This window comes from Phaenicophaeus curvirostris, chromosome Z (genome assembly GCF_032191515.1).
Source record: "Phaenicophaeus curvirostris isolate KB17595 chromosome Z, BPBGC_Pcur_1.0, whole genome shotgun sequence".
Taxonomy (NCBI): Eukaryota; Metazoa; Chordata; class Aves; order Cuculiformes; family Cuculidae; genus Phaenicophaeus; species Phaenicophaeus curvirostris.
Window position 1 is genome coordinate 22,489,926 of NC_091431.1, and position 20,602 is coordinate 22,510,527.

Here is a 20,602-nt window from a genome sequence, read left to right on the forward strand (position 1 = left end):
GGAAGGGTCGCCTGAGGATGGAGGGGAGGCTGTGCCAGGTTCCTCCACTGCCAGCCGGGGCAGAGACTGCCTCCCTCGAAGGCCACGGCGAGTGCCGAAGAGGAGGGCTGGCAGCTCCCAAGGCTCTTCCCAGCCCCCCAGGAGGCCACGCCGCCGGCTGTGCTAGTACCAGGTCACCAAAGCTTCCAGCCCTAGAGCTGGTCCAGCAGCTGGGGCATCGCTGCCAGCAAGTCCAATGCAAACCTCGCAGTTCTCTATGGCTACTGAAGAAAGTAAAACTGCCCAAAGGCAAGTGCTGCCCAGCTGCATCTCTGCTGTGGGCTCTGAGGCAGGTGTTTCCAGCAGGACGTCCTCCAGAGCAGCCTGTGCCGCATCTCTCACCAGCCTAGTCCTGCCCTCTTCTTCATCCTCCTATTGGAAAGAGAAGGCGTGGTGTCAGAAGAGACTTTTGAAATTTGTTGTTCCTCGTTGGAGTGTTTGGAGAAGTTTTCCCAGACCAGTGCTTGGAACCAAAGATTTTTATTAGCTTGCCACCTGCAACAGGCTGATGATATCCCAGCACCACAGTCAAATGAGTCCATGGAGGGGAATCTTATGGTGAGTGTAAAGGTTCAGTTAGGTGAAACTAGCCATTTTTGATAGCCCACAGTAAAAATCCTGCTTTGTTTTCTGTAGCATTCTTTGTTACACTAGGAACAAGCTTCTACACCAGTGAATCAAACTTAAAAGGAGATTTGGAAGTTTTAGGTCCTGCATTCGGAATATTTCATCCAACCAGAAGGTGTGTGTTAGTAGCTTTTTCTTGCTCATTGTTATAGCCACATCATTTTGCCCAAAGGAATTTGCAGTTGCCCTGTATATTCAGTCATCTCAGACATTGGTGTTTCACGAAAAACAAGAGAAGGCCTGCTCTTCTGTAAGGCATTTGAAAACTGCAGGTGATAGCAGATGTGTCAGGATAAGGTTCTGCAGACAGCCAGACTTGTTTTAATTTCCAGCTGCAGGTTCAGTTCTTATTCTGGTCTTCCTTCCACTTTGCTAAAAGTGCTGATGGATGTGTGCTGATAGGCAGATCTGTAGAGGGAACTTATTTGCTAATTAGAAACAGCACAGATAGTCCTGTCCCATGAACTTCTTTTAATGAGTTAACTTTTTGCTTCATGCTTTTTGTTCCTCAAAATGATCGTAACCCTCGCTTGAGAGAGAGAGAGAGGTTGCAAGAAGTTCTATGCCAGACCGTTATGGTGAGGTCCTTCCTCGAGTTCAAAGGAAGCTGGCTGTGGAGAGACCCAGGCCTTGACATTTGCCTTCATCAGTCTTAAGAGAAGGTAATTTTTCGGGGGTGGAACATAATGGAAAATTGAGGATGACCAGTTATAAGACATCCCCTCCTTGATGCACAGTTGCACGATGCATTTGTTTGGAACAACAAACGTGTGTGTGTGTATATCTTCTGTGTTTTCAAAGTGTTCTGTTAGGGACAATGCCAAATTCAGAGTTTGAAGTGGCCCCTGCATTGGAATGCAGATGGATTTTCTTCTGATGTGAGAATTACATCTATTGAGGGGCTTAAAACTAGATTAGTCTTGCCTCAGAGGCAATGATTTATGAAAACAAGTACGAAACATAAAGTAATAATTAAAGAAAAAAAGGAGAAAATTCCTGCAACTTCTTATAGGCCTCGTATATCAAACAAAGAGAGAGGGTTCATCTGTTTTTCTTGCTCATCCAGTGTTTCTGTTACATATCAACTCATATTTCCTGAACACAGCATAATTTCTTCATTTATTTCTTTACTTATGTTCACACTTACAGCCTCTGTGCCTCTGACAAATTGCTGGATTTGGGGTTTCATCCTGGTCCTTCATATTCTGCAGCACGGGCTGGGACCTGGCAGTCACCATGCAGAGCTTCTTCGTAATTCATGGCATCCAGCCTACTGATCTTAAATGCATGTGTTTCCATGTCACAAGAGTTTTTCAGGAGCATCAGAGATGAGTTTACTAGAGGATCCTCTTGTGGTTAAGGTTTGCATTTTAAAAAAACCCCACACATCCAAAAGCCCATAAACTTGGTAGAAAAAGAAACCTCCAAAGTATTTAACACAAACAGTGTCGCACTCAAATTGTGGAACATTTTCAGTACACTTGTGGTTATTGTATATACAGTCTCTTTGGAAGCAGTACACTGGCAGCAGTCCTGAAGAGGGAAAGTGTAGTTGTAAGTAAATTGCAGGAGGCGTGTTGTCCTGTAGCTTTGTGACATTTGTTTTTAAAGCATGGAACAGTGTAGGTTAAAAATGGAAGTTTTCTATGTACTTAGATGTTTAAAGATGCAACTTGCATTAAAAAAAAAAAAATCTGTTCTTAGATCCAGCCTTCATACTAAAGCCCTTGCATATTCCTCTCATCTCCAGGACAATCAGTTACTCCTCCTCTCCTAGCAAAGGAACCTGGCATATCATGCAGAGAAGAGGACTCATGGGCAAAATGGATCGTTATGGTAAGCTGGGCTGCAGGCAGTGATTTTTACAGGCATAGGCTTTGTAGACTGTGATTTGATTTAGATTTGTTTCAAGTTTGCCCAGAATTCTTGTGGCAAACTTTCTGTGTTGAGAGTTGGAATTGCAAATCAGACTGGCAGACTTGTATTTGGTCAGAAAAGGTTATGTCTGACCTGCTGGAAGGTCCCGTGCCCGCAGGGCCAGACTCAAATTAAATGCCTGTGTCCTTGGCAGTTTTCACTCAGGTGTTTTGTAGCAGCTGTGATAGTTACAAGCTGTGAGTTCTGCTTCCAGGTCTACCTTTTCAGATGGGGATATGGCAGGAAGGTTAGAATACAGCTTGAGACAGTTGCTTGAGTTTCTTGTGTGCCTCAAATGTCTTTGAAAGCAACAAAGGTCATGAGAAAGAGAGGCAGTAAGTAGCTGGGGCCAAAGACTCTGCTTTTTGGGGGTGATGTATATTGTTTGTTCAATGGTATGAAAGCCAAGCCCCTCACAGCAAAGGGGAGGAGACCTCCCCTGTGGCTGAAAGCACCATGTGGCTTGCCAACTGTGTCTCCAAATCCTCGCTGAGAAAAAGGGCCTCCCCGGCGACTGCAGATCTGGACGATGCTAAAGTAATTGGTGATGTATCTTTCTTAATCACTATACTTACTCTCTTAGGGTAATGATTAGACACATTGCCTTTTCAAGCTGCTACCGTTCTTATGTAGTTGATCATTACTAAATGTTTTCTTCCTGGCTGTAATTAACTTGAGTAAAACTTGATTTCACTGAGTCTTTGAGAATCTTGGCCTTTAAGATGAATTTTGCTAAAACCTCCTTGGTTTTGCTGAGTAGTTGAGAATGTGGGGTTTTAGGATGAGTTTTGCTAAAGCCCCCTTAGTGGTAAACCAGTGAGGTATGTGTGGTATAATTGGTATTTTCCATGAAGTTATATTAATGGATGAGCTACATAAGGAGCTATCCAAGTGAGCTCAGCTCTTAATCACTAGCAGCTATTTAAGACCATGTCTGTGTGTTTGATTAGGTTAACAGCAGTACATGTTGTAAGGATTTCACTGAATCTTACATATACTGAAATCAAAGGCTTAAAATACTATGCATTATATGTACAATAATTGCACTTTCCAGAGACTGGACCTACTGTTGACTAAACTGTCTGGTGATGTTAATCTTACTGATCAAGGGTGAGAGACATAGAGCTCAGGTATCTCGGTTGTGAGTTTGGTCTTCAAAATATTGTGGGTTTGTTTGTTTGTTTTTTAATTTGTCTTTTCTAAGGTCTGTGCACCAGTTGATAAATCTAGTGACAGGCATTTCACACTGAATCTTGATTCTTGACTATCAGCTTTTAGTCTCTCAGCTAACAGATGTCAGATCTTCTCAAGCTTTCATATTTTAATTTCAGTTTATGATTTGAAACTTGTGGTCCAGGGAAAAAAAAACCCACTTGTTACACACCTATTTTAATTCAATTTCTTTAGATAAATCTTTTAGCAGTATTACACAATATTAACTTTGTACACATCTGAAAGATAGTTTGGAAACATGTTCATTAATCCAGAAACAGACAACTCGTGGTCATTTAAAAAAAGATTTTTCTGAAAACTGTTTAAAAAAGAAGTTGGATCAACTGTGTTATCCAGTTTCATTTATTTTAAATTTATCTGCATCTAAGGGCATTATTCAACTATTACAGTTTGCTTTTGTTCATAAACAATAGACATTTGATGAAATTATATGTCTTTGGAGGTATTAAAGGGAAGAAGCACATACATTTCCACATCAGCTTTACACACTCACTGTTACAGCTGTGTGACAAGACTGAATATAGGATTTTACTTGGGAAGTGCTGTCAGGGTCTTCAGGTTTTGTGGTAGAAGTGATGCCATTATGACCTCTTCTCATAAGCGCTTGTATGAAGATAAAGTCAATAAAAATTTATGCCAGGACTGATGCATATGAGCTGGTAAATTCTAAAGTAATATGTTTTTTAACCCTCCCCTATAAAGTGGGAATGACTGCATAAGCCAACATAAGCATAGATAATATAAAACCTAAGTATTATTTTCATTGTAAAGAAAATAGCAGGAGATAGGGACATGCATAGAAATTATAGAGGGAATCAGTTCAAAATAGATGTCAGAAAGAGTGATTTGTATAGAAGAAAAAAAAAATGTTAGGCAATTCAGCACAGAAGCCTGATAATAATAATGTACTTCATTTTATAGTAGAAACAGATAGCTAAAATACCTGGTGTGGTGGGATATGAGGAGCGGCTGAGAGAGCTGGGGTTGTTTAGCCTGGAGAAGAGGAGGCTGAGGGGAGACCTCATTGCTCTCTACAACTACCTGAAAGGAGGTTTTGTAGGGAGGAGGGTGCTGGCCTCTTCTCCCAAGTGACAGGGGACAGGACAAGAGGGAATGGCCTCAAGCTCCGCCAGGGGAGGTTTAGGCTAGACGTTAGGAAAAAATTCTTTACAGAAAGGGTCATTGGGCACTGGAACAGGCTGCCCAGGGAGGTGGTTGACTCACCTTCCCTGGAGGTGTTTAAGGCACGGGTGGATGAGGTGCTGAGGGATATGGTTTAGTGTTTGATGGGAACGGTTGGACTCGATGATCCGGTGGGTCTCTTCCAACCTGGTTATTCTGTGATTCTGTGATTCTGTGATATGTGACTCTCTTCTAAAATGCGGGTTTTGGGGTAAGGTGTTTTTTCTTCTACTTTACTTGTAACTCTCCCTTTCCTTTCTTCCACTCCTTAGTGGAAACTTCATGAAAGATTTTTAGACTAGACAGGAAACTTGGCCCATAGGATAGATTGTTTTGTTCAGTTAATGCTGCAAAATTGACAAAAATATTATTACAGTGTGAGGTGTTCAAATAACAGTGTTTAAAGTTACTGGTTAGATTTTAGGTTCACCTTTACATAAGCTGCTAAGAATTCTTCCATTGAGTTGAAGATACTAAGCCCAACACTCAAAAAGGACACGTGGTGCTTGTTGTACTCCAAGTTCTGTGGAAGCTGAGACTGCCTTACCTGTGTGCCTTTTTGTTTTCGGAAGAAATGGAGACTTTGTGACTCTTGTAGTCTTATTGAAAACTGAGAAAAATTTAACTTGAGAGAAACTGACAATTTATCTGAAGATCACATGAACGTGTGCTTTGTTTTTTCATAAAAATGTCAGCACGATGCTATTAGTAGAATTGGAATTTTCCTACAGATTTATTAGTTGTTTTGTTATCATAGTATGACTAAGTATTTCTCGAAAGGTAATCTTAATATAAGCAGTGAGAAAGTCTATTGGAGGCCTCATCTGAAACTTAGAAAGGGATATGAGAAGACATGCAGAAGGAAAATAAAGACCACAACAAACTCATGCATGAATATATTAGGTTCTTTGGCTGGGTATTTGAATCAATGTCATGAAAATAAGGCATCCAGCAATGCTGTGCCAAATAATAGCAGTCGTTTTACAGTATAATGGCCTTAAAAAATGTGACACAGAAATTGTTAGGTTAGAGTTTGCATAATTTATGCATAATTTAGGTGGAATAAGAAAGGGACTCTGTAACTGCCAAATGGTGTGGGACTGCAGACTTTGCTCCACTACTGAAGCTGAAAATTGTGGTTGTCCATAAAATTGGGACCTGTAAATAAGTGCAGTTTGGTTGTTGAGGATGCAAGAGCCAGTTAAGGCTACGCATTAGACAGTGCTGGGTCAGTAAGATTGAGAGGGAGACTAGTGTTGGCAATTTAGTTTTAGTTTTGATATCTTAAGCATGAAGGTTGTATGATATTAAAAGCCTGTTTGGAAGAGGTAGTATTTGTTGGATTTTGCTACATTTCATCTCCAAATTCCTAATTGTTGTCACTTAATTACAGTGGTGTTGCGCAAACACCCAGGTAAAAAGGTACACAGAATGGTGAGGTAAACTTCCTGTCTCATTGTAGCGTACCAGGTATCTGTAATATTTCTACTAAACAACTTTTCTCACTGATGTTAAGCTTAAATGCTTATGGATGAGTCAGACCATAGGTTGTTTGTGCCCGTCAATGTTGTGTGGGAGCCATATGCCCAAATGATTTTGTTGTTTCCTATTTCAGATGCTTGTAATTGCCTTGATTTCTGATTTTTAGGAATTTATGTCTTTCAGAAATATTATATAAGAGTGGGGAAACAGCGCAATTTCCTTTTAAGATTGGGGGTGAACTACTTCACAGGCTTTCTACTGAACTGCTAACTTTTCAGTCAGATATTTCTTGCCTAGTATCAGCCTTCTGTTAGCTGCTTTTCTGGAACAGACCAAACAGCAATGAAACTCGTACCTTTGGTGATATGGTTTATCTCTGTGTTGACTTTTATCTTAAAACTTAACTTCGTGTTTCTCAGCAATGAATGTGGGTCTAAAAGCATGATGTGAAGAAAGCAATGAACTTCCATAAGATGAAATTCGATATGAAGAACAGTCAGACCTAGAGATACAGCAGTTATTTTACAGAGATCCACATTTACATCCTTGTATTTGCATTACTTATATAAAAATACATATATTATATATTTTTTAATATATATTTTTATATATGTATATATAAGTAATGCAAATACAAGGGTGTTGGTTTTGCTAAATAAATATACCGGAGTTTGGGTCCTATCTTCTTGAATGCATATGTATTCTTTGGCTTCAAACCACAAGCCAGGCTTTGGGAACTCATCTACTATTCAGCTGTCATTGAAACAGTCTAACATACACTCAATACTGCCTGTTACTTGAAAACAATCACCAGTTTAACTCTGAATGGAACAAAGAGCACAGCTTATGTAATGAGAGCTTTGTGGAAACCTTTCATGCTTTCAGGAAAAAAATATTTTTTGCACTGTTGACTTTGACTGTGTACCTAATGAGGGGCATTCAAGGAAGGGCCTACCAGCAAGCAAAAGGTACCAGATTTTTGCTATTCAGGTAGCATGGAGATTTTACAATTCTATGTATAGGAATTAGTTTTAGAGCTGAATTATCAAATTTAAATTGTGATGATCCTTCAGTCCTCATTATACAGATAAGCAAAACCCACTTGTCATGTATTAGGAATACGTGGCAATTTTGAGAGAACTGAGGCAGAGTTTTAACTTTGTGAGGACAGTTTAGTTCCTGCGTTACAGCTCTGTCATGATAGAAAAACTACACCACCAACCTTCAATGTGAATGAAGAAAGTTTACACTTTAAAAGCTCCTTTTTCTACTCTGAAATCCTTCAGATTTGCAATTACATGCTTATTTTGCATAAAGAACACAGGCATTTCAAAGAAAAAAACAACTATCAGAAAATAAGCTTTATTGCTAGAAAAGTGTCGTACTGATACAGACCTTAAAACAAAACTTTCTTTTCTCAAAAACATTTGATTAAAAATGTGCAGTTTCTTTTTCTTTTAAAAATCCCCAAACTCAAATAAAGAAAAGAAAAGAAAAATCACTGAGTATAACTTGATAGAATCTTTGGTCAGCACTGATGTGTGACTGAAACAATCCTGGAGTCAGCATGTGCTTTGGCTATTCTCACATTTGAGATTCTTTTATATGACTAGTTACAGGTACTACCTATCAAAAAAAGCACTATTGAGACATACACTTAACACATAATGGTAAAACATTTAAAAAGAACATTACTAAAGTAAACTAAATCACAACATTGTACAGACATCTTTCTTAGAAAATAAGCTATGATAAAATGAGGTGTATGGGTGTATAACTACAGTATTAATGATACTTCTAACAAATGGATTTCAAATACACATTTTCCTTGCCTGCACTGCATAATTAGTCTGCACATATGGCAATCTTGATACACTAATTCAAGCCAGCAACAAACAGTATGAAATATTACGTGTTCCCTTCAGAGTGAGACATTTTATTCAGTGGTTTACAGTGATGCAAGTTTGTAGAGCACTCTTTCCAAGAATGAGGTGTGGTTGTCCGTATTCCTTGAGGTTACTGCAAGGAAGTACAGTACAGTTTGGTTCTGCAATTGTAACAGTATTAAAAGCAGTCAAGGTATTTTGCTACAGTGGTTGTGCCTCTTCTTCCATTATTTGATGTGGCTGATTCAGAATACAATCTTATTGAGCTACTGTGAAATATGATCTCTGAAGAGACTGATACTGTAATTCTTGTTCTTTAAGGCTCTCTTTTTTTTCTTTGAATACTCAAAGTTTTGCAAGAGTGCTTTAGAATATACAGAAGATGTACTACAGGGGTCTTTCAGTTCTGATGTATTTTAAAAATATTTATATATTATTTGGATGTCTGGCCCAAAAACAAAAGGAAAAAATCCTTCAAATCTGATTTGAAAGAAGAAAGTACCTCTAAAATGTTACAGCTCAAATTTATAAATCTAGAGAAAACCAAGCAACTTTTCCTTCTTGTTTACATAATTTGTTATTTTCTCCATATATTAGTGCATTAAAAATAAATAAACTTCTATTTTTTTTTTCAGGAACTATAGCAAAATACCCAAAGTGTTAAAGACTGCCAAAAGGAAAAAAATAGCTCACATTTTTGTGCCATTTAGTGCCATATGATGACTTCTTGAACTTTACCTTTTTAATATACTTTTAATTGAGGCTATATAAATGATACAGTAACCATGTTGACCACTGTAATCGAGCCTTTCATGGTAACAGAGTTTGTTACTGTCCTGCAAAGGTGGTTCTGCAGTCTTGCAGGACGGAAAGCAAGAGGTCTTCCTTCATCTGTCCCTTCCTCCCCTAGATGTTGGTGACACTTTCAAAGCCTTTGAAATGGAGGTATGCTCAGGTGGGTAGATAGGTGAACAGAAGTAAGCAAAGAACTGGACTCCATCTGGAAGATGGCTAGAAGAGGTCTATCCACAGCCTCATTTTGAGAGGTTCTCCAAGCTTTCCTAGGAGGTAGTTGTCCTCCTTGCTCTCTTCCAGTTTCTTTAGCTCCTTTTTCTTATACAGAGGAATGCTAGTGATTTCCAGTGTGTGAGTTTCAGGCACTGACTTTTTCTTAACTGCGTACAAATAGCTCAGTCCATTCTTCTGACGGATTCTAAAGATGCCGTCATTGTTGCCATGTGAGATGATGTAGCGGATGTGGTTGGTAAGGGGTTCAATGGCTGGCATGATTTCTAAGATGTGCTTCTTGTTGTCAAGTCTGGAAATGTTGACTCTCATTTTCAAAGGACTATTTATGTCTAGACTTTCCAAGCTAATCTGCTTGATCTGAAGTAAAGGAGAAAAGAAGACTCTTTAGAACAGGAGAAAACCAAATATTCACTTGCACTGGGAGAAGAATAATACATGATTATTAATAGTTTCAGAATTTGTCAATATAGCTGTGAAAGAAACAATTGTAAATGCATCCTACCTGGGAGAACTGCTTCTTACCATATAATACACACTGTAAATCTTACAGGCGTACACCACAGGCTTAACAGAATAATTAAAGTTACAGCATCAGGTCTACGGAGGAGGGCTCAGATTTCAGATTCTTTTCTGAATCTGTTTAAATTCATGCTTGCAAAAACGTCCATGTAAAAAAGAGAACCATGTTTACTATTGCAGTAAAGACTATATGTGAGGCACAGTCTTGCTCTTATCATCAGCTTCAGTGAGGAGCATTACACAAACATGTAACACAACATTGTCCCTGAAACTTCCAGTAAAACTGTTTGAATGAATCCTAGCTTCTAAAAAAAGCAGGCTCAGCATTTGGTGATGAGGAAGTACAGCGACTGAAGTAAGGAAAGAACAGCTGTATTGTTAGCCTTATACACAAAGGGCTAGTATGTCACATTGTCCAATTACACTGTTTTCCACATTCCTTTCAGTCGTCCAAGTAGAACTGGACCACTGAAAGGAGTGTGGAAAAAAGTCACAGCATTGTTTTTCTGACTAATCAGTCATATTCTTTTTTAATTTGATATTCAGCATAGTTACACAGCAGGTGTAAAACTGTCCACAGGGGTTAGCTGCAAATACACTTAGGGAAAAGGGCAAGAGTGAGTACAACAACTTTTAGAAGTGCTTCTACAAAAGTATATAAGCTGCACTCTTCTTTAGGAAATGCGATACTTCCTGAGGTACCTAGCCCCCAAGTCAATATCCTTTTGCACTGTAAAGACAGCAAACGTTTTCTCTCTCTAGGGGAATTCCAATCACGTGTGAGCACATATGTGTACTAATATGTAATGTAATTAAAAACACCTGGTGAAAACAAGGAAAATTTGTGGACAGTAGTAAGTACTACAGTGTTTTAAATACTACACCACATAGATGTCAATAGTCATAACATTATTTCTTTTTTTTCACACTGTTTTATAGATGTAAAACTTCACTTTTACTGCTTAGATAGTCCCAGTAGTAGAAACTGAAAAGGTTAATGCTATAAAAAGAAGTAATAACAACAATTATGAAATTAACTGTGCAACAGGAAAAGTATTTTTCACAATGTCCATGTATTTCTGTGGTGGCTTGACCACAGAATTCAGACTGGAATACGTCCAACGGAGTGGTGGTGGAGAGGGAAAAGAGATGCTTGCAGTAAGTGGATGTGTGTGGGGAAATCATCATGCAAAGCAGTGTGTAGGCTGGAGTTTCTGGATTGTCTTATGTCCTTTCCCTTTCAGCAAGGAGACATGTTTCCCTATTCTTTCAACATAACCTATGCTGCCAGCACAATTTACCACTGTAGTTGAGGGCTTGTATTTTGCCTTCTTGCATTACACAGCTCTGGTACTCTTGACTGAACATCTATTTATGTCCTCACCTCTAAACTGAGTCTGCTTCCCATTACTGCAGATTTCAACATCAGAGCTAATGCTACAAGATAGCATCTTATCATACAGACAATGGAGATAACAGAAATGTAGGTATAGCCTTCTAACTTTTAGAAAAAAGCATCTAAAATATTTCATGAGTGTCCCATAACTTTTTTTTATAATCCCACAAAATGCAGTAAGAAAAAAAACTTTGAAGTATAATTCTCTAATACGCCCAGCAGTTGTGCAAATATTGGACTTAAATGTATCAGCTAGGCCATAGACTCTAGTCCCCCACAACTGTGTTTACCCATGGAATAGACACTTAGACTAAAATGATCTGAAAGAAGATCTATTTAGCTGCCCCAAACCATAAAGTGCTATCCAGTCTCCTCATGACAGCAGAACAGACTGCAGACATGACCGGTTTCCTACTCTCTGTAATTATAGGAAGATTATTTCCCTGAGTATATTTTGAGGAACCAGACTACATCTTGCACTACAAAGGATTCTTTACAAGCCTTAAAAACTTAAGTCATTCATGGCTGTTGATGTCTTTCTGATTGTCACACAACAGGACCCAAGTGTGGCCTCTTAAATATTCTCTCCATTAAATGATAGTGTTGGGTATAGTATCTTTTAAAATACCTTGAAGTAGGTTACAGTGATTACTTATCATACTACGTACAGTGTCATCAGCACTTCTCCTCTTCCTGCTGTCTTTTTTAGAATAGCCATTGATTTTGCACTCATAACATGCTTCAGGGGACAAAGCATTCTCTTCTTGAGCATCTCTGTCCAGTGGCAGGTGCTGGCCTCTGTTAAATCCCATCCCTGAGACACAGTGCCTGTCGAATAAGAATATTTTAGTTACTTCTTGCAGTCTTATGAACCATACTCTTATACAGAAAGTGAGTGTATGTAACATGTACTACAGTGTCTGGTATCCTCCTTTCCCTTCCCTCCACCCAATGTCTGTGCATAAACTTTCTTCACACTGGCACACTGAATGAAACACAACTCTTGGCTGAAGGCCTGTAGGCTTTTCTAATTTTAATTTACAAGTTTTAAAAGATACAGAACAAAATAAGCCTGTCCTGAACTTTGGAACTAATGAATTTAATCACTGACGTACCAGAACAATGCTATTTTGTGTTTAATATTCTGTGTTGATCAGTGTGGCTTACAACCCATAATTATCCCAGTGCAGATGGTTCCTGTCCTTATGCAGTAACAGTTCTCATTGAGCATATTTGTGAAGTAGTTCTTGTGACAATACTGGACAGGAAAGCAGAACCAATTGTTTAATGTTCCTTATATACTAGATTTAAAATGAGTGTCATGCTGTATGTATAGACATGTCTTTTTTTCTAGGATATGGATATTGTGTGCAAATGGAGTAGAAATTATGACTTAGACCTGTCTTTCATTTGCAATTCTGCTCTTCAGTTCAACTAGGGTGCGACCTTTTTATAGCCTTCCGAGTGTGTCTTTGATCAATGACTGTGGAGACACTCACCCGTGTCCAACTCTGTAATAGCCAGGTGGGCAGCCACAAAGATAACCACCTTCAGTGTTGAAACAACCATAATTGCAGGGGTTCTTGGTAGAACACTCATTCACATCATGGCATGCATTGGAGAACTGGTCATAAGAAAATCCAGATGGGCAGACACACTTATAACTTCCAAGTGTGTTGTAGCAAGAAGCAGAGCCACAGGTGTTAGGATTGGAGCACTCATTTTCATCTAGTAAGCAAAGAAAAGTATATTGGTATCGTATAATCTGATAGACATAAGCATAACTTAGGTAACAAATCAGAATATCTGGAAGTTTTAGGGATCTGCTGCATCCTTGACCTCATTACTCCATAGAGACTTGGTCTCTGAAGAAAAAGTATATTGGTAAAGGTCCCAAACACATATAACTAGGCTGTAAAAGTAATTCAGATACTGTTACTGTAAACCTTATATTGACTCAACGTTCCCCCTTCCTTCGAGGTGTGTTTCCTGTTTTGCTTAGAGGTTCCCCCTTCCTCTGACAGGGTATACTCCTGCCATGGAAAGTCCACAGAGGAGAAATGAGCTGAAACACCAGACATACTCCAACCATGACAGTGTTGCTGGGCACCTAGCAATGAAGCAAAGTTAGCACATACTTGTAGTGGAAAGATGCAGGTTCTGGGAGGCAAAAGGCACTCTGAATAGCCAGCCAAAATGAAAGAGAAAGAGACAAATTTTCTTCATTTTGTGGGTGTTGAATTAAGACAGAGAAAAGATGACTCCTCCAGTCAGTGCGAGTGATCTGTTTCCAGGCTATATTTTGAAAACTGAGGGAGGAAAGTAGCTTGTTTTACAGAAGATCATGAGAAGATCATAGTTGGCACGTGTTCCTTGCTTTATTTATCTTACCAAGGTACTATTTCCCTTCAGGTATTTTCCTCTACAAAACCATTAGTACATGCTTTCTCATTCTTGTTACTAGGAGACACATTATTTTGAGGACTATCTATAATATTCATAGGTTGCAGCTTATATGGAGTTAGGTGGCAGGTGTTCATTGTCTGTTCCTGTCACTCCCACCACACTTCTTTGCCTTCTTTGATGTAGAGCAGCACTAAGTAAGGAGTGATGATGGTGGTTGGGGCTTCAGAAAAACTGCCTGGTGTGCTACTTAAAAGTAAAATGGGTATAACGAGCTAATTTATGTCTAGGATCAGGACAGTATGAATCAGTCTATCGGGAAGAAATGGTAATGCTCACAGCCATTCTTTGATTGACACCATTCACAGAGAACCACGTAAGCGAACTTGAAAAGGTAAATATATTGTTGTGCCTTGTGAAGAGTGTAGAATGGGGTTGTTTAGGTGCCCATTTGCTTTTATTAAAAGAAATTCCCATATTTCATTTGGTATGGGAGTTAGCTTAGTTCATGAAACACAGAAAAGAAATGATTGATTGAATAAGCTACACCTACAATAAAATTCGTAAAGCCTGAAAATCTATTAATGTATTGTTCTTTCTATCTATCAACAATCTGATTTGAGCTTTTGAGCCTTTTCATTATTCAGATTTGGAGAAGAAACACCTGGCAATCCCTGGGATGTTGGTATGATGTAATGTTTAGAATCTGGATGGGTTTGTATTTCTGTTTTCAAACCAGGTGTGTATGACCAAGCCTTAATTTTTCTGGAACATAATGGAGTATTTGGATATGAAGAATAAATACTGAATGTGCATGTAAGTGCTTACCTTTGCAATTAAAAAGAAAAAGCCATAAAAAAAATCTCCAGGGTATGGGTAAATAAAGGAAAAAGTCACCAAAAAAAATGGCAAAACTCAGTCATCTGGAATAGGGTCTGATACAAGAAGTAAGTACATTGTAAACAAGCAGGCTTATGTGTCAGGTACAGTGTGCAGTTCTAGTAGGAAATAGAAAATTATACATTATATCACAGGTTCTAATTGTCCACAGTTTAAAAGAAATTTAATTTAATGGAATTGTGATGCCCCAAAGCCTGAGGAACAGAAAACCATCGTGCCACAAACTGAAGGCTGTCATTTAATCAGTAACGGCATACAGAGCAGCTCTGATATTCTAGTTGTGTACCTACCTTGTGAATGCTTTAATAAACATGATATAGTGTTTTGTTTTGTAGGGGCGGGATTAAGTAGACAACACGGATGTGTCTACTTTATGACAGGAAAGTAATCTGGCAGAGGATAATACTTTCTAAAACTCTGGCTGTATATATTCTGCTCTGTGACTCTAGACAAAGGCTCTGAATATCAATTCCCATTTTAAATGCTGCATCAAAGTATTTTGAGGTATTATACATTTGTGGATACATACCTCTGCATTTCTAATTCTCAGCAACCAGATGGCCTAATACTGCCTTTTAAGGTCTTCTTTGCTCTCTATCCAAGGCCCACTGAAGAGTCTGGAGCTCTCAAATACAGATTTCCTAACTGTGTCTCCCTTTTGGCACAACAGGGAGAGATGAAGTTCAACAGTATAATTTTTATTTTAACTGTAATGAATTACCCTTCTGAAAGTGTAATGAAATGGAAGTCTGGAAACAGTTGTTTAAGAGCTCAGTCAAAAATACACTTTTAATTCTAATCTGTATAAACGTTACTCAGTTAGTATGTTCTCACATATAATTAGGTTCAGCCTGGAGAAGAGAAGGCTCCAGGAAGACCTTACAGCAGCCTTCCAGCACCAGGAGGGGGCTTACAGGAAACCCGGAGAATTACTTTTTACAAGGACATGTAGTGACAGGACATGGAGTACTGGCTTTAAATTGAAAGAGGGTATATTTAGATTAGATATAAGGAAAAAACTCTTCACATTGATGGTAGTGAGGCACTACCACAGGATACCCAGAGAATCTGTGGCTGCCGCATCCCTGGAGGCGTTCAAGGCCAGGTTGGATGGGGCCTGATGTAGTGGGATGTGTCACTGACTGGGGCATGGAGGTTGGATCTAGATGATCTTTAAGGTTCTTTCCAACCCAAATCATTCTAGGACTCTGTGCTGAAAATTACTCAAATACATTCCTATTTCTTTTTAGTATTTACTTTTGCTATGGCTGGTGCGCTGTTTTATCTGTTTGACATCACAGGATTCACTAGACACAGAAGTAAGGATCCGCACCGTAACAAAATCTGACCTTCATGTTACCTTCACAGTTTAATCCAGTAGAATCCAGTGAAAATCCCCATTGACATTCACAGGTAAAACTTCCAGGGGTATTTTGGCATATTCCTTTTGATCCACAAAGCAATGGCTGAGATACACATTCATTGTTGTCTTAAAAATGCAGAGGAGAGAGAAGAAGTTTGGTATAATTGTGGCATGACTTCAGACATGTTCATATAACATTTCTTAGGAGGTGGAAATCCACAGAGGTGCAATACTTTTTTAATATAAATGTAGCTTTTTATATTTAAATGTCTGCAGACCTTATGATTATGCGGGGCTTTGAGGAATTAAAAGATTGGAAGTGCAAGCTGTAATTCAGTTATAAGCGTGAAAGACCCAGATATGTAATTGCTGACAGAATTTGAAAGTGGAAAATGTGGAATTCCTGTATTAGCTGAACTAAAAGGTTCAGTTGGCAAGATTCATACATATTCTCAAGATCTGAAGACTATTTATGTGTCTGTGTCTATTTAAAAAAAGAAAATGCAGTCTGTTTTTGTTTCATTACGTTTTAATTAAGATTTTAATACTTTTCCCCTTTGTCTCCGTGTGATTCCACTTAGAATATAATAACATATATTAAATATGCACAACTGTTTACTACACAAGACAACACAAATTGTGGGTAGACTGATTTTTCTTTAGCTATAACTGTTGCTTTACAAAATCTGTTTTCTGGACTGATGGCATTATTGCTCTGTGTAATTAATGTTTATACGGAGCAAAACAAACTAACGAGAATTGAGAATGTTGTTCTTATACAAAAACTAATGCAAGAAAATGAATGCTTCTTACCAATACAAGCTGTGTGATGTTGTGTAAAACCAGGTGGACATTTGCATGTGAAGCCTCCAAGAGTGTTGACACAGAGAAACTGACAATTGTGTTGTTTGGTTCGACATTCATCAAGATCTAAAAGTAAGAGGTGTCTTTACTTAAGGAAAGTCAACAACTAAAGAGGTACACATAGTCTAACTTAATAAAAACATCCCATCTCAAAACTATTTCTTTTTCAGTCAAGGTGCAACAAAATTAAAAGTTACTGTGTATATTTTTCTTTACCTTTACATGTCTTTCCATCTTTTTGAAGGATGTAGCCCCGAGGACATGAGCACTGATAGCTTCCTTCTGAGTTCTTGCAGATAAAATTGCATGGTTTAGGAGACTGAGAGCACTCATCAAGATCTAAAGAGAGAAACTGTTAAGTATCTGCTATACCAATGTCTTTGTCTGTCTCTGAAGGGTATTTTCTGAACTGCAGTATATTTAAGAGAAAAATAGTTGTAGAAAACATCCCCAATTTACATTTATTCAGAGTTCCTATTTCTTTCTCTATGGATGTGTGGCTGAGGAGTTCCTATGGAGTGGCCACTACAGTGACAAACTGAGTGTCTTGAAACAGTAACATACTAGATTGATAGTGCCACTAGTATTTTTATGTAAGGACTAAGTATTTATTTTTGTGCATATTATGGTACATTGTTATGTGTTAAACAATAGGGAAGTGGGAAAATGTAGACCACAAAGTAGTGAGCTGGCTTGTCAGTCACAACAGCTGAAACATATTTCAGTGCTCATTCTACTACAGGAATACTGCCAGCATAGCTTGTTTCTCAATTTCCCCAAATAAAATATACAAGTGCATGTTAGTAAAAGAAAGATAGAAAAGAGGCAAAAATGATAAAGAGAAAAGATACTCTGATACAAAGGTTTACAAAGGATTAAAATGCTGAATCTCACCAATACAAGATGTGCCACTTATGTCAGTGTTATAGCCAACTTTGCAAAAGCATCGGAAGGAGCCCATCGTGTTAATACACTGTCCATTTCTGCATAGGTTTGGCAGGACCTTACATTCATCAATATCTGTACAGAAAACATTAAATGTAATGTCTCTCAGTTTTAAATTCAACTTTTTTTCTTCTCTTCCTTTTATCCTTTCTTTCTCTTTAAAAATGGAACTGAATTCGAAGTCAAACATCCTTCAAACTTTCATTATTGCTTTTTCTGGCAAAGCCTTCCTGCTATTTCATTGGGTAATCAGGTGCCAGTTTTGCTAACTCAAAACGCAAAACCAATAGAAGTGAATTCTCTTATAACCAGTTTAATGATGTAAAAAAAATTTCACCAAAATTAAAAAATGTATGTTAGCTTCTGCTTCCTATGTGGAAACATTAATTGTAAAGCATTCTTTGAAACTGTTGTTAGAGCAACTGTTATTCCCTTTGCCAAGTATGCAACTCCACAGCATATAAAATTTTGGGATCATTTCTAGCTTTTAGTTACTGGGTTGGTACCTCTGAAAATTCTGCACAGCTCTAAGTATTCTGGTTGTAGCTACTGTTTAAAGATGTTTTTAACAGATTTTTCTTAAATAGGTGAGTGTATTCATTTCCCCTTTTCTGCCTATTTTCATAACTACAAATACCTCTTCCATCTGTAGTATAGCCAGGTCCATGTGGACAGATTTGCTTATATCGGGTGGTTCCAGGAAGCGGACAGAGCTCACACTGGTTACCCCAAGTCCGGCCTCCATCACAGCAGCACTCAGATTTAGTGACAAGATTCTGGCTGCCTGAAGCCATCTGACACATTGTCTGTAAAACTTCAGCAAAGCAAAACCCTTGGCGATTATCTGTAAGGAAGAAGTAGAGAGATAAGAAATCATCGGAGATAAACATCTGATCCACTAAGCACATGATGCATTATTCTGGCTCTCAGTCAACATATGGGAACACTGTAAGATTATTAGCAACCAGTCTGTGTTTACTTTCATAGCCTTCCATACTTGTGTCTTCTGATAATTTGCTGCAATTCCAAATGTATTTTAGATATCCCTAAAGTTTGGTACCAGTTTGAGGTGGATGTAAGTTTTACTTCTAGAAAAATTGTGCTCTTGGGCACATCTGGTAAGCCAAACAGGCTATGGGCCTATGCTGCGTATGTCTGGCTTCCATTTGAACTTGGATTTACTTGGAGTAGGGTTAGAAGTTTGTTTTGTTTGTCTTACCAGCAAAAACACGAAGTCAATCTTGATGTGGTTTAAATGACAAAATCCTTAGCAATCCTTAGTTGCAACTATGCAACTCAGTATTTGTTCAGTGGCACTTGTAGATTTTGTTGGGGAAAAAAGATTTATGTGGCCTTGTTGTTGACCTGTCCCTTTATGATTCTATTTTCCTTTATTTTTAAACTTTTGGTCAGTATCTGTCAGTCCTGAAAGAGGAGTACAACTTCAAAAAGGCAGCTGAGGACAGCGAGGATCCCAGCTCCCGGTGTTAATAGAAACTCTAGATTTAGCAGAGGTGATGCTTTCTAAATAGACTACATCAATTGTCTTACTTCTTAATTAAAATGGAGATGTTGTCAACTATGGTCTGGCAGACATTTATGTTTTTAAATTAAAGATTTTATTTTTTTCTCTCAAAGCTAGAAGTTAAAATTACTCATATCCCTCCGAATGTGCATGTATATCAACACCCAACTGACCTTCCCTTTTATAAGTGGGAGGAATAGAATCTGTGCATCTCTTACATGTATTGGGCAAAATGTAAACTTTGGCTACAGGCAGACTATATTGGGTGTCCAGTAACTTAACATTAAGTTCTGGCCTGAGAAACCCTAAAGGAAAAGAAGCAATAAGCAAACTAACCCAAAGTATGGTTTATAGTAGTTTATAGAAAATGGTAAGAAAATTGTATATTAATTATAAGAAGCCATAATGACCTCCAAGCAGGGGACTTTCTTGGCACTAATGATTGGCTGGGGTTAACAGACCGCGGCATCTTCTTCCCATCTAGTCTTAATCCCAAGGAAATACCCAGCACTTCCAATGTTATTGTTTTGCCATGAAGTCAGCATACACTACAGATGACAATTTACAGGAAGCTGATTTTATACTTACATAATATACTTACATAAGATAATATACAAGTATTTTTGATGCAAGAATAATAATGAATACTCATACAGTTTCAGTATTGCAAAACACTTCCAAGTATCTACACATGACCATGATCATGAAAAGGTAAGGTTTTACAGTTCTGTTTGCTTTCTAAAAAGGTGAAAATTAATTAGTTTTACGGTGCAAATGACAAATCTGAACATATCGAAAAGGAAATACAAGTTGACGAATATAAAATCCTTTACCACCACTTAATGTGCAGGCCTGCCTCAAGACTTTAAATATACCTCACTTTTTTTTTTTTGTGAAATCCTGGTATTTTATATTCATAATCACTGAATTAAAAGTACAGAAAATTCAGTTGCCTAATTGCAGTATGGTAGTATTTAAGATCACATTCTGAACATGTGAACACCTAATTTTGCTCTCTATGCTGTTTCTTCTTCTATCTAAAGTAACCAAATTCTACCTCTTCTTTAAAAATACCTGTATTTTGTCTGGATAGTGTTGCTCAGCACCATACTTACATCCTTTTGTATTTAGACATATGTAGGGCCCGTGATCATTTGACTCAGCTGATGTTCTCAAGATGCTCCTCATTCCTATCATTATTTAATATCCTATCCTTGTTTAAATAGGAAGGATCATTATTTAATTTCTGTAGATATTAGAGCTGCTAGGTACTCAGAAGCCTAATTTACACT

At 38.1% G+C, this 20,602-nt stretch overlaps 1 protein-coding gene across 1 annotated transcript in view; it reads right to left on the minus strand.

Annotated features, from left to right (window-relative positions):
• Positions 1–9,377: 9,377 nt before the first annotated feature.
• Positions 9,378–20,602, minus strand: part of FBN2 (fibrillin 2) — a 145,289-nt gene continuing 134,064 nt past the window's right edge. Inside the window, exons 57-64 of the mRNA XM_069881153.1 lie at positions 18,423–18,629; positions 17,735–17,860; positions 17,057–17,179; positions 16,790–16,906; positions 15,974–16,102; positions 12,810–13,038; positions 11,979–12,138; positions 9,378–9,752 (exon numbers count right to left, since the gene is read on the minus strand). Of these exons, the coding sequence (XP_069737254.1) occupies positions 9,378–9,752; positions 11,979–12,138; positions 12,810–13,038; positions 15,974–16,102; positions 16,790–16,906; positions 17,057–17,179; positions 17,735–17,860; positions 18,423–18,629 (1,466 nt within the window). The remainder of the gene's footprint in view (positions 9,753–11,978; positions 12,139–12,809; positions 13,039–15,973; positions 16,103–16,789; positions 16,907–17,056; positions 17,180–17,734; positions 17,861–18,422; positions 18,630–20,602) is intronic.